General features: G+C 37.4%; 1 protein-coding gene across 4 annotated transcripts in view; it reads left to right on the top strand.

The window, feature by feature from the left end:
- LOC124616130 (E3 SUMO-protein ligase PIAS3) overlaps positions 1–15,184 on the top strand; it is a 267,104-nt gene that overhangs the window by 171,253 nt on the left and 80,667 nt on the right. For all 4 annotated transcript variants that reach the window (XM_047144400.1, XM_047144398.1, XM_047144401.1 and 1 more), the window contains one exon: positions 4,709–4,943. In XM_047144400.1, coding sequence (XP_047000356.1) covers positions 4,709–4,943 — 235 coding nt within the window. The remainder of the gene's footprint in view (positions 1–4,708; positions 4,944–15,184) is intronic.

The raw sequence follows: 15,184 nt of genomic DNA, 5'->3' as shown, positions 1-15,184 counted from the left end.
CTGGATCAGACTCTGAATGAATGTGGCTCTCCAGCAGGGATACGACTTCCTCAAATCCTGCCCTGAAATGAGATCCATCCTTCATGAAATCCTCCCCACTCCACCAAGAGTGTCTTTCCGCCGTCCACCTAACCTTCGTAACCTCTTAGTTCATCCCTATGAAATCCTCAGACCACCTTCCCTACCCTCTGGCTCCTACCCTTGTAACTGCCCCCAGTGTAAAACCTGTCCCATGCACCCCCCCCCCCCCCCCCACCACCACCACCACCTACTCCAGTCCTGTAACCCGGAAGGTGTACACGATCAAAGGCAGAGCCACGTGTGAAAGCACCCATGTGATTTACCAACTGACCTGCCTACACTGTGGTGCATTCTATGTGGGAATGACCAGCAACAAACTGTCCATTCGCATGAATAGACACAGGCAGACAGTGTTTGTTGGTAATGAGGATCACCCTGTGGCTAAACATGCCTTGGTGCACAGCCAGCACATCTTGGCACATGTTACACCGTCCAGATTATGTGGATACTTCCCACTAACACCAACCTTTCAGAATTCTGGAGATGGGAACTTGCGCTTCAATACATCCTCTCTTCCCGTCATCCACCAGGCCTCAATCTCCGCTAATTTCAAGTTGCCGCCACTCATACCTCACCTGTCATTCAACAACATCTTTGCCTCTGCACTTCTGCCTTGACTGACATCTCTGCCCAAACTCTTTGCCTTTGAATATGTCTGCTTGTGTCTGTAAATGTGCGGATGGATATGTGTGTGTGTGTGTGTGTGTGTGTGTGTGTGTGTGTGTGTGTGTGCGCGCGCGCGCGTGTATAACCGTCCTTTTTTCCCCCTAAGGTGGGTCTTTCCGCTCCCGGGATTGGAATGACTCCTTACCCTCTCCCTTAAAACCCACATCGCTTCGTCTTTCCCTCCTTCCCTCTTTTGTGACGAAGCAACCGTTGGTTGCGAAAGCTTGAATTTTGTGTGTATGTTTGTGTTTGTATGTGTGTCTATCGACCTGCCAGCACTTTCGTTTGGTAAGTCACATCATCTTTGTTTTTAGATATATTTTTCCCACGTGGAATGTTTCCCTCTATTATATTTAATTTTATGTCACACAAGACATCAAGTTATTAGCCAAGAGGCAATAGAGAGTGCAAATTTTCTGAAGAGTTCCTGTTGTCCCCGTTACAAATAATCCCATCCAGTATTTATTGTGAGTTTTTAAAACAGGGGCAGGTTGTCAAACTGGCCGACTGGAGACAGGAGAGGCACCACAGGACATTTTAATTTCCAATGTTCTGAATATAGTTTGATAGGACCCATTACAAAATGTTACACGTTTGAGTTCCACAGACCGAAATACAGTGATATGTGGTAGAAGAATGCTGTGTGAAGAGGCATGGCACTGCACTTTGGCACATTTAAGACCAAATAAAATGTTTTTAATTTCCTCAAACACACGTTTTATGTATCAGACTGTTCAGAAAGATGTGCACTTCAAAATGGACATTTTTGAAAAGTCGATTTTTAAAATTTTTGGCGTCCTACCTCAAACGCTCGAGGGAGGAGGGGCGCCACTCTCTAGTATGCCACAGTTCGGAAACATCGTAGATCTGGGGCAGATCTACAGAGCAGCCTTAAGTTGTAACGGGGAGGTGGGTAGTCTCACGTGACTGGTGTTCACGTTTAGTAATTTTGCTGTTTCCTTTTCGTTTATTGCTCTCACGTCAAATGAAAACAAAACTAACTTCTGTGAGCGGGAGTTGTCAAATGAATTAAAATACATTCACATAATTACGGAAGGCTAAAATATGTTATTAGTTTCAGACTTTATTTTATTTCCCGTTTCTGACAGTCAAGCATTAATCACATTGCAGAACAATGAAGTTATTTTTGTCGATTTGCTGAAGAAATTTGGCTTTTATTAACTTTTCCACTGAAATGGAGTGTTTAATTCCACACTATTGGCTAGTTTCAACTGTTTGCTGCATTTCAGGTGCATGTTTTCATCTTGTAGCACATATGGCTTTGTGCCATAATAACGAACCAAACACAAGATAATACAATACTGGTACTCCAAGAAAATTTGCATCCGAAACTGGACGTACGAATGTGCACTTTAAGCCGAATTATGCATTTCAGTATGGTTCACGAAATACCCATGCTCTTGGAGTATCCTCTAATGTCTTGTTTCTTCTATGACATAACGTAAGATCTTTTAATGTTTTACACGTACGAACATACGTGCTTCCTATGTCATCGTAGCTGTGCAAGCGTGGTGACTCTTGTTATCTGGCGCTCTCTGGCAACTGCTGAAACGAACCTGTTTCTAACAGGTCCCAGGAAAATATTGCGAATTGTTGGATTGAAATCGTTACTTTCACAGTAAATTTCCTTTTATGCAAGATGAACTATATGCGAGAATGTACTATGAATTTCTTAAATCGCAGTGCTTTTGACTCTCATTTAAAAATCAATTCTTTGAGGATGACCATTTAGAATAATTTTGAGCCCAGATGATCTGGCATTTATGTCGTTCTTAAAAATTTTATTGCCACATTTGTGTGATGTATCTCAAAGTGTAAAACGCAAAAAAAAGGGGGCAACATTATATGTGAAAGCTTTCCTTTTTTTGTAGGTACACTACGTATATTGATTTAAACCATTAACTGTTCCCATTTGTGTGTTTGCGTTACTTAACAGTGATGTTGCTGTTGGCTGACTACATCACTTGTCCTATGTTCTCGAATATCCACTGTTGTTGGCTGGCGAGATCAAATGACATGAGCTCTGACTGGCTTACAAAAGCGCATTGCAAACTCAATTTCAATGCTTCGGAAAGTAACATGCGGTGATTGGTGGAATCCAAGTTTATACTTTCGAAATACGATAGTATTCAGTGTACACGCTGCTGCAAGTCAGACAACTTCCCAAAACGTGTTTTGTTCCCTGAGTTTCGTTTTCTAAAGTGCTGGGAAAGTCTACGCTGGTGTATAAAACCATAACCATAACCATAACCATGCAAAAGACATTAGTTTTACAGTTCCAAGGAGAGTATACTCTCACTTAATACGGAAAAAGTGTATTTTCACCAGGGAGGAAGTTTACTTTTAACCGGGAATAATCCGGGAATTTTTTTTCCTCGTCCACGTATACACCCAGTTTACATTTCTAACAATTCGTGGCAAAATGTTGCGAATGGTGGTTTGAGAAATATTAATTTCAAAGTAAATTTCCTTTTGTGCACGACGAGTTAGGTTACATATGAGAATGTGGGATGAATTTCTTAAATCACAGAGCATTAGACTATCATTCAATATTTAACACTTTGAGGACAAGCCACTTACAAAATTTTGGGCCTGGAAGACCAGCTATTTATACCAACATTTAAAATTTTACTGACCCGTTTGTGTTTGATATGTCTTAGATGGTAACACACACTAAAAAAGACAAAGCTTTAAGGTTATTTTTTTTCACATCTATCTTAGATCTTTCATAGATTACAAGTTACGCAATGACAATGGCAAAAAAATGTTAAAATGTGAAGTGAGTTATTGAGCCATTGTACATGTAATTGACTTTTCTATGGAAAATTCGAAATGCCACAAAATGTTCTGTGCACAGCAGTGAAATTTATAATCGTGCTTGTCAGAAATATTCAGTGGCTGCAATGTAAGCTGTCTCTAAGGTCCTGCCTAACCACATCCCCAGGAGAAAACAGCAAAAAAATTTTGACAACCAATATTATATTTGAAAGCTTTGCTTTTCTTGTAGCTATGCTTTTTATATGTTAATTCAAACGATTTGTGTGTTCACGCTACTTAACAGTGATGGCTGGTAAAATCACGTGACATCAGCTATAATTGGCTGACAAAAGTGCATTGTAATCTCAATTTCAGTGCTTCCAGGAGCTACCACATTGTATTGGTTGGAATTCGTGTTTATACTTTTGAATATGAAAATATGCAATTTACTCGTTGCTGCGTATCAAAGATCTTTCCAAAATGCATTGTTTTTTTGCTGATTTTGTTTCCTACAATGCTGGTAAATTCTATGCCGGTGTATAAAACCTTTACCATTCAAGGGATTTATAGGTCTTAGAGCTCCAAGGGAATATGTAGGGTCACTTAACATGGAAAATGTGTACTTCCACTAAGGTTGGTAGTGTATTTTCAACTGATAAAAAGTGTATTTTTAACTGGAAAATCCAGGATTGTTTTCTTTGTCCACATACACATCCTGAACAAATATAATTACAAAAATATATTTTTACAGAAACATTGACACAGTTTCATTTGAAACATGATAATTCACAGATTTCACAATTGCTTTGATATTTGGCTCAATTTTTGCCAATTTACAAGAAAGAGCAGTGAGAGGGGGCCCGACCATCAGATCAAGGGGGGCCATCCCTGGGTTACAGAAAAAAAGTGTGCCACACTGCACTATTGTGTGCTTATACTCTTCCTTTACCAATTAAAATTAAGTTGGGCTATTTTACATTGTGGTAGTGCTTTTCAGGGTCTTCATTGCAAGTAAGGATTTGTATTATATTATCTTCATTTGTGCCTTACAGTAGTGGTATTAGTTGTTCTACCATGTCTTGTATTATTAGTTATCCCTGTTTTCATTTGTACATTTACTGGTAGGAAGTGCTACAATCTTTATTTTGTTTTTAATGCATATAATTATTGTGGTTGATTTCAGTTAAAGAAAAACTGAGTGAGGATGCAGATTGTGAAATAGCAACTACATCACTGAGAGTTTCTTTAGTTTGCCCATTGGGGAAAATGCGAATGACGACCCCTTGTAGAGCATCAACGTGTTTCCACTTACAATGTTTTGATGCTTCTCTGTATCTTCAGATGAATGAAAGAAAACCCACATGGATGTGCCCAGTTTGTGACAAACCAGCTCTCTATGATACACTTGTAATTGATGGGTATGTATAATAAGTGTCTAAAGAGTTTAGATATATTTTAACAGTTTGTTTTATGAACATTGCCCACTATACACCAATATTCAAGAAAGATATCAAGATAACACTGCATATTTCTTTGTACTATATCAAATCTGACATTTTTAAGAGTGTGTTGATGTAAATTATTTATCTGTATTACCCAGCAAGATGAATTGGTAAAGCAGTAATAGCAGGAACTAACTTGGCCCCTTATAAGCTACAGTCACACCCTGAGTAAAGTAGTGCTCGTTGCAATGACACAGTGCAGGCGTGCAGGGCGAACACAGAAAATGTATTTGTGGGGTGATGCAACGGCTTGTGATTAAATAAGTTGACAGAGAAAAAGAGAAGGGATTTAGCATCTGGCAGAGATGGTGACAGAACAGGCAGTCAGAATGTTAGTTGAGCAGGGGACAGTGCGCAAATTGCGGAAGGAGGAACACAAAACCAAGAGCAGATTGGAGTTCAAGTTTCTCCACAAAAGAAGGAGAAGTAAGGTGCTCACAATAAGTATTCCAGTAACAATATGGATAAATGTATTATCCAGCAGCAATTTCTACGTTATTGTGAATGATATAAAGAAATACCAACTTTGCGAAAACTAGACTGCTTTTGTTGCATAGAACTGAACTTCAAGTCTAGCAAAGGAACTCTCAGAGAAGTTGTTCTGTCTATGGGATTTAGCTTTTAAAACTAAAGGTGCCAAAATAAATGTATTATGTGCTTACAAGATAGAAGCATCAGAATCAAAGCAAACAGCGATTTTCTTACATAATACTTGGTGTCATATACGTTACACTGTAAACAAATGTGACAGTGTCTGAGGAATATTGTCGAATGAGAGTCTCGGTCAGCGTTTAATTGTTGAGCAAGCAGGCAGTGACATGGATTAATCATTAAGTGTTCATTTCTCATATACGACTCAAAAGCAAAATATCAGACTACCATTCAGAAATGGACCATTGAGTCTTTTCTTTATTTATTTGAGGAGAATCATATTTTATCAAGATGAAACTAGATATACAAATAATGAAATATTTTCTTAACTAACAAAACAAAATTAATTGGTAGTAACAATATTATCCATCATAGCAGATTAACTTGTAAATTATTGTAGCCATTTTCTCTTTATGGCAAACACACTCGTCCACAATCTTTTGCTGGTGGCAAATCATTCAGTAGCTCACAAGGGGCAGTGGGGGGAACAACTTTTTGAAAGATGGTATAATGGGGGGGCGGGGGCAAATAAGAGTTGACACAATGATTAGAATATTGCAGCAAAGGGTCAGAAATAAAATAAGTGCAAGTAATTGGGGGAAAAAAAAAGAAAAAAAGTCATCTTGATAAAAATGTAGAAGTAAAAATTTCCAACCACCAGAATGTCATACAGATTCTTTCTGTTAATTACTCACAATTTCTTTACCCATTTGGTATAATTCCAGCTTTTAAGTGTCCAAAATGTTTCATCACAATAATTATGAGCCAGTAATTGTTTCACAACTAGTTTCCATAATGTGCGTGATCCAGTGGTAATAATAAAACAATCTCCCATGGATATAATTTCCAAACATCCCTTCTTGAACAATGTCCTCTCTTTATTAAAGAAGAAAAAAAAACTCACTTTAGAGTTGACTAAAGAAAAGCACATTTACATAATCCATTCTTGTTAGGCAACTGATACTTGGGAACCTATATTTGATTAGGTTAGCAAAATATACATGCCTAACCTGTAAATGTGACAGCAAACCTCACATTTGGATTTTGAAATGAGCTTTTAGTCTTCCATACATTGTGTAGAGTGTAAATGTGGTGATGGGCGGGTGGCGTGTGATACCAGCCAACTTGTAAGAATACTGGAGGTGTTCAGCATGTCCTTGCCCCTCCTTGTTTCTCAAGTGTAAACACGATAGTGCTGTGACCCTGGTGAGATTACCACTTTGCTTCACCCAGTAGTAACTATGAAATTTTTACAACACAAAGACAAACAGTTATAATATTTTTGCGCTATTAGCTACAGTTAAGCAGTTATATTAACTCTCAGAGCAGATATTTTATAGAATTTGTGATTGATGTTTGCATATTGTGTTAAAATGATGTAATTTTTATATCCTGTTAGCATAGCCTTGGTCAGTCCTTAGCGTTGCTGATATGAGATGTTATCCACTTTGGATTCATTTTGGAGAAATAGTCACTCTTTCGCAGATTCTGTGAAATTTCACATCTATCAAGGCAAATAACAATTTAATCTCCATATCTTATAGACCTATTATTTAAGTACTTAAACTGTGATGCACGTACAGAACAAGGTTTAAATAATAAAACAATGTCATTTGGTATTTTCTGCAACCTAACTAATGCATTTGACTGTGCGAATCACAATATTCTCCCAGATAAACTGAATAGGGGCAGTAGCCTTTTCTGTAGTTGTAGGAGCAAGAGTCTAGATGATTGCCTGGTCTGGCCTTGTCACATCAACCCAAACTGCCTTATTGTGCTGGCACTGTGACCAGCTGAAAGCGAGGGCAAATTACACCTATAATTTTTCCCAAGGGCATGCAGCTCTCCTCTATGGTTAATTGATGATGACCTGCTCTCGGGTAAAATATTCTGGAAGTAAAATAGTCCCCTATTCAGGTCTCCGGGTGGGGACTACTCAGGAGGAAGTTGTCATCAGGAGAAACAAGACTGACGTTCTATGGATCGAAGCATGAAATGTTAGCTCTCTTCATTGGGCAGGTAGGACAGATAATTTAAAAAGGGAAATGGATAGGTTGAAGTTGGATGTAGTAGAAGTTAGCAGGAACAGGACTTCTGGTCAGGTGAATACAGGGTTATAAATACAAAATCGAGTAGGGGTAATGCAGGAGTAGGTTTAATAATGAATAAGAAAATAGGAATACGGATAAGATACTACAAACACCATCCTCAGTGCATTATCATAGCCAAGATAGACACAAAGCCCATGCCTACCACAGTAGTAAAAAGAGATGAGACCTAGATAAGTTGAAAGAGTCAGTGGTTGTTGAGGACTTCAGAGGGAACGTTAGGCAATGGTTGACTAGAACGGGGAAAAGAAATTCGGTAGAAGATAAATGGGTAGCTTTGAGAGATGAAATAGTGAAGCCAGCAGAGGATCAAATAGCTAAAAGACAAGGCCTATTAGAAATCCTTTGATAATGCTGGAGATATTGAATTTTATCGATGAAGGGAGAAAATACAAAAATGAAGCAGGCAAAAGGGAATGCAAAGTCTCAAAAATGAGATTGACAGGAAATGCAAAATGGCTAAGGATAAATGGCTAGAGGACAGATTTAAGGATTTAGAAGGCTGTTTCGCTGGGGGACAGGAAGATACCACATGCAGGAAAATTAAGAGGCTTTTGGAGAAGAGATAAACAGCTGTATGAATATCAAGAGCTGCAACAGAAAACTGGTCCTAAGCGAAGAACGGAAAGCTGAAAAGTTGAAAGAGTATATAGGGGTATGTACAAGGGAGATGAAGACAATATTATAAAAATGCAAGAGGATGTAAATGAAGATGAGATAGAAGATACGGTGGTGCAAGAATAATTTGACAGAACACTGAAAGACCTTTGGGATAGTCAGTCATGACACTCTCTTCCATCTCGTCTGTAAGATGTATAATACTTCAGGAAGAATGTTATAATTCCAATTCCAAAGAAAGCAGTTGCTGACTGGTGTGAAAATTACCGAACAACCCGGTTGTAAGTCATGGTTCAAAATATTAATGCAAATTATCTACAGAAAAATGGAAAAACTTGTATAAGCCAACCTCGGGGAAGATCAGTTTGGATTCCGGAGAAATGTAGGTACGCGTGAGACAGTGCTGGTCCTACGACTTATCTTAGAAGGTAGGTTAAGGAAAGACAACCTACATTTATAGCACTGTGGACTTAGAGAAAGCTTTTGACAATGTTGACTGGAATACTCTTTTTGAAATTCTGATGATAGCATGGGTAAAATACAAAGAGCGAAAGACTATTCACAACTTGTGCTGAAACCTGACAGCAATTAACAAAAGTCGAGGGGCATGAAAGGGAAGCAGTGGCTGGGCAGGAAGTGGGCATGGTTGTAACTGTCCCCAATGTTATTTAAGGGGACCACACAGTGGTTAAGGGAAAAAAAAAAAACGATTTTCAGTTTTCATCATATTTCAGTAGATTAAGGTTTTATTTAAGTACTCTGAAAATGGTTTTGCTGAAATTTTTCGAGCATTTAAAGAGCATTTTCCTACCACGTGTGTTTATGTGCCACGCCCACTTTTCTGTCACCCACTTTTCTGCATTATTTTAGATTTTTATATCCCCTACATTGCACGTTAAGGTTTTTTTTTTTTTTTTTTTTTTTTTTTTTTTTTTTTTTTTTTTTTTTTTTAACTCCTCCAGAGTGTGTTGGCTATCCTTGGAATTCAAAGGTCGGCATTCTTTTGTTTCTGCTGTTTGTAAGCAACATGCTTTCAAATATGCGGTTAGTTTTGTTCAAATGTGATTGCGAGTAGTTGTTATAGGAAACTTGCAGTATATTATATGCAGGCAATTAGGAGAAATAAAGAAAATCTGGAGGCAATGAAGAGAGATGTTTGGGCCATATTCTTCCATAAGTCCTCTACTGATGATATGCCATGTCATGGACTGTGTCCATCAGGAGAAAATTCCCAGTGCAAATACAATAGGGCTCAGGCAACTGGAGGATCTTTTTCTCATCAGAATTCTCTTCCTGCTGCTGTTATTACTGCAATTAAACCTATTTTCAGAGACTTGGCTCATCCTGACCTTCTAAGGAAATGTCTGCACTGGCAGACACAGAACCCAAATGAATGTTTCAACAGCATATTTCGGAACCGCCTTCCTAAAACTGTATTTGTAGGCAAGCATACAATGAAACTAGGAGTTCATGATGCTGTTATTACATTCAATTGTGGTAATATTGGAAAGTGTTGGGTACTGAAAAAGCGGGGAATTAATCCTGGTGAAAATATGATCACTGGGCTGCAACATTGCGATAAAATGTGGATAGCCGATGCATCTCATATGGCCAAGAAAGCAAGGCAAACACCCAGGAAGGTGAAAAAGAAGCTGGAAGACTGCGAGAGGCCAAAGAAGGGCCATCATATGCAGCAGGACAGTTTTAATTAACTGTAAGTAACAAATTTCAAAAGTTTTTTCTTTAAAGTCAATTTCCCGCAGACTAAAATTTTCAGTACATATGCCTCATTATATCAGAAACTATCATAGATAAATGAATGAAATTTTCAGAGACTCTGCATAACATAAAAAGCTACCTCTGGTACTACATTGATTAATATTCCCCCATTAGGAAGTTCAAAAAAAAAATTCTGCAGAAAAACTTAATATTTTTTGTTAATAAATTTAAAAAAGTATTTCTTAAAAACCATAAAATGGATAAAGTAGATTTTAGTACAGTTGACTCTATTAGCAACATGTAACATACAGTAAAAATATTAAGGTCCTGCATCAAATAGCTTTTTCAGAAATTATCAAATACTTGCCTAAATTAACATGGATTAGATAGGCAGGGCGTGGTCTCCGTAATCTGCACATTGAGCAAGCAGTAAAGGTAACCAAAGAAAAAATTGGAGTAGAAATTGTTCAGGAGAAGAAATAAAAACTTTGAGTTTTGCCGATAACATCGTAATTCTGTCAGAGACAGCAATGGACTGGGAAGAACAGTTGAACGGAATGGACAGTGTCTTGAAATGAGAATATAAGAGAAGCATCATCAAAAGCAAAACAAGGCTAATGGAATGTAGTAGGGGAAAAAATCAGATGCAAATGAGGGAAATATATTTAGGAAATGAGACATTTAAAGTTGTAGACGAGTTTTACTATTTTGGCAACAAAATATCTGATGATGGCTGAAGTAGAAAGGATATAAAATCTACATTGGCAGTGACAAGAAAAGTCTTTCTGAAGAGAAATTTGTTAACATGGAATATAGACTTACGTGTTACGAAGTTTTTCTGGAGGTATTTGTCCTAAGTGCAGCCTTGTATGGAAGTGAAACATGAACGATATCTAGTTTAGAGAACAGAAGCTTTTGAAATGTGGTGCTACAAAAGACTGCTGAAGATTAGATGCGCAGATCATGTAACTAATGAGGAAGTATTTAATAGCATTGGGGGAACAAGAAATTCGTGACACTAAATTCACTAAAAGATGGGATTGGTTGACAGGACACATGCTGAGACATAAAGTTATCACTAGTCAGTGTCAGTGTTAGTGTTGTGGAGGTAGTAAAACATTGTAGAGGGAGGAGAGCTGCATCAAAACAGATTTTGGACTGAAGACCACAACATCAGCAACAACAAATTGAAGTTTCAAGGGATTGATGGTTTAGCCAACTAGTAGTGCATAACGTTGTATCTGAACCCAAAAGAATGCAGAAATTTGTACCTAGTAATTCAACCAGTGTAGTCCGGTGACATTGTTCTACACAGGGGAGAAATCATGTATGTGTTTCCCCAAGGATCAATCTTAGGTCCACTAGTGTTCCTCATATATGCAAATGACCTTCCTTCTAATGTGCAACAAGCAGAGTTTGTTCTTTTTACAGGTGACCCTAGTATTGTAATCAACCCATATACACATAACAGAAAGAGATTAAGGAGTAGACAATATTCTCAAAAGTATTTTTTTTTTTTTTTTTTTTTTTTTTTTTTTTTTTTTTTTTTTTTTTTTATAGAACACAACGTATTCAGTTCTGCACATCTGTGGGTACTACACCAGTGATAAGTGTAACACATGATGAGGAAATAAGAAATAGGGTGGAAACTTCAAATTGATGAGACTTTAAACCTAAACTGAAGAAAGCCCATTTTGGAACCCTTAAAACAACTTAGTTCAGCCTCATTTGCACCTAGAATCATTGCAAATAATGGGAAGAGACAAATCAATAAGCTGACATATTTTGCATATTTTCGTTCTTTCTTAAAGTTTTAATTGCTCAGAAACTTTTAGAATAATATGTGGTGCACAACCGTTATGATCTTGTAGACATCTTAAATTTATCCATGTTATATGAATGTTATTTGAGGCCTGTGACTGTATTGTAAGATTTTTATGAAATGATATATACTGTAACAGTCACCTGTTACTAATGTTTTATTAGTGTGGCGTGTTTCAGCAACATGGTGCTATCATCGGGTGCATTTACATTTCTGTTTACATTGTAATTAAGGTGAAGTTATTTTCTTTTGCTGTGTGTGCCAGTGAGGCTGCGTGTCGAAACAGACGTCTGTTTTGGAAAATAAATGTGTTGTAGTGTGTACATTGACAGGCATGATTAGCTTATTTTTTTAGTGAATTTATGTACATTTTTGTTGGTAATTTCATTGTCTAACACACAGAGCACAAGTACATCACAACTTAACACTTTCAGAATCATTTGTTTACATCAATCCAAAAAATCTTTAAAGCTAAGCTAAACTAGTTTCTGCTGTTAAAGCAGTATTATGGAGTGAAGATGAAACATTTATATGTAGATGTATTTCTGTTACGTCATATATTACGTGAGTAATTGGTAAACACAATTTTTCCCCATGAAATGGTCATTCAACATTGGAGAATTTTTCAAAGAAGTTAGTATTATTATGTTAGAGTTTATCATTTACCAACATGTCTCCATAAACTGTGCAAAGAATGAATATTTCCAGTTCTTCATATAAGTCCATATGGTGTCCCTCGTTCATTTTACGTAAAATATGAAGATCATGACCGATATCGTGCAATGGGTGTCCTGGGTGCACACAAGTATGTGTTTTGTTTTGGTTTTTTAAATGTGGGTAGCTGTTGCTGATTTATTATAGTTGTTTGTGTGGTATGCATGTATGTGTTCATTATATCTTTTTTGGATGTGTCGCCCGGTTTGACCTACATAGATCCAAAAAACGTATAAATGCCTACCACATAAACAACTATAATAAATCTGCAATATCTACCCACATAAAAAACGTGATATGGATAGAAATATTTTCATCTTCACTGCATAATACTGTTTTAACAGCAAAACGAGTTTATCTTAGCTTTCAAGGCTCGTTGGAGTGACTGTAAACATATGATTCTGAAAGTGTTAAATTGTGAAGTACTTGTGCTCTTTGTGCCAGGCAGTGAAATTACCTACTGAAAGAAATGTAAGTAAATGCACTAGCAAAATGAACTATCATGCCTATCACTTAATGCACACAATAACATATTTATTTTTTTGAATAGACATATTTTTTGACACACAATCTCGCTGGCACTCACAGCAAATGAAACTAACCTCTCTTCATTTTAATTACAATGTAAAAGTAACTGCAAATGCACCCGATGTTGGCAGCAACATGACGTGCTAATGGAATTGTAGTAACAAATGACTCTTGCAATATATATTATTTCATAAAAATTGTAGACATTTGTTTAAATTTTTGGGTGTTCTGACTACTGTGTCACAGCATATTTATTCCGTCATGAAGTTTGTTGTAAATAATCCACTGCAGTTTAAAAGAAACAGTGATGTATCTAACTGTAATACTAGAAGGAAAAATTAGGTTCATTACTCCACATTAAGATTTCTTTAGGACAAAAAGGTGCAGGATGTTACAACAAAAATTTTTGATAAATTTTTTAGTTTCTCCTTCCACAACTCCTCCTGTTCTGGAGAAGGATTTATATTTCTGTAATGTGTGAAAGGCGGTGGGTAGCAATTACTAACTCACATCTGCAGATATTTAAAAGAAAGAAAAGAAAAAAATAAGACCTTTATCAATGTTCAACATGTAGCCATATTTAAAAATTAAGTTGTGACGTGTATGTAAAATGACTTCTTCCACATGATTACAATTTATCGAGCAAATGATGCATGTAACATGAAATTAACTAACTGACATAAATCGACACCGAACTGTGTGGAAATTTTGGAAATTTGTGGTAAGTTTCTATGGGACCAAACTGCTGAAGTCATTGGTCCCTAGGTTTACACACTACTTAATCTAACTTACACTAGGAACAACACACACACACATGCTCAAGGGAGGACTCGAACCTCTGACAGGGGAAGCTGGTGGCCTAACTGTCTGGGAGACACTCTGAACCAAATTACTGAACCCATTCTACAGCATGACCCAAGGGACCTAATTAGCCATCTCACCAAAAGGGGCACTATATTTGGATCCTCCCCTCCAGCATTATTTTCCCAGAACTCCATTTACGTGAAGTTGTCTACAAACATATTCTTACATCCCAACACCCTCTCTGACGTAACCTCTGTTAGTATATGATCCCTCCTCTTTGTTGTCGCCATTATTATATATAATTTTTTATCTTTACTTTTATCTCTGCCCTATCACCTCTGTCCTGAAGTTGGCACTGTGTTTACCAATGTACTATCCCTGACTACAACTACATGATACCTGTGGATGATTTTTAAGGCAGTTTTTCATCTGCCTCAGTTACATTATGTCGCTGATTGCTGCGCAAACACTCTCTCTACGTACGCGTACACAATAATTACTCTACCATGAAAACATTTGGGGTTACACTCTCTGGTATGAGACATTTCCGGGTAGGTCCGCTGGGGGCCAAACTGCACAATAATCCTGGGTTCGGTGTGGGGCGGCAGTGTGGTGAGTGGACTGCTGTGGCCTATTGTGGGGTTGTGAACTACAGAGGGCTATGGCAGGGACTAAGCCTCTCCGCCGTTTCTAGGTCCCCAGTTCAATACATAATATACACAGTAAAAAGCACTCCATCATAACTACCAACCATCCCCCATTCATATCTTTCCACTAGTGGCAAGCAATAAAGCAAACACCAGTACAGGACATCTAACATCCCCCGTCCTCATTATCAATAGCCAATCAGAGTGGCCAAAACATTAAAAATTTTACACACTGACAATGCGGTCAACTGGGAGTGGCGTGGTGATATGTTTTTCCTCTTCTCACCCATTCCATTATAAACTTGCTTTCTGTAAGTCTATGTTCACCATATTTGTGAACTGTCATTATCTCCAGCTTCCATAGGGAAATAGATGTCTAATTTGAGGTACATTGCCATTCATAATGCCTATAACACAGTGGTAGTTGACAAGATTTGACTTACCCTAAAAGATTTTTAAAAAAATCACATTTAACAGGTAATAATGTTGGGCTTCTGCATGATCAGTTGGTCAGTAAAAATCAGACTTCTTACAATGTCTTGATAA

Source organism: Schistocerca americana, chromosome 5 (genome assembly GCF_021461395.2).
Source record: "Schistocerca americana isolate TAMUIC-IGC-003095 chromosome 5, iqSchAmer2.1, whole genome shotgun sequence".
NCBI lineage: Eukaryota > Metazoa > Arthropoda > Insecta > Orthoptera > Acrididae > Schistocerca > Schistocerca americana.
This window is presented reverse-complemented; position numbering and strand designations above follow the sequence as displayed.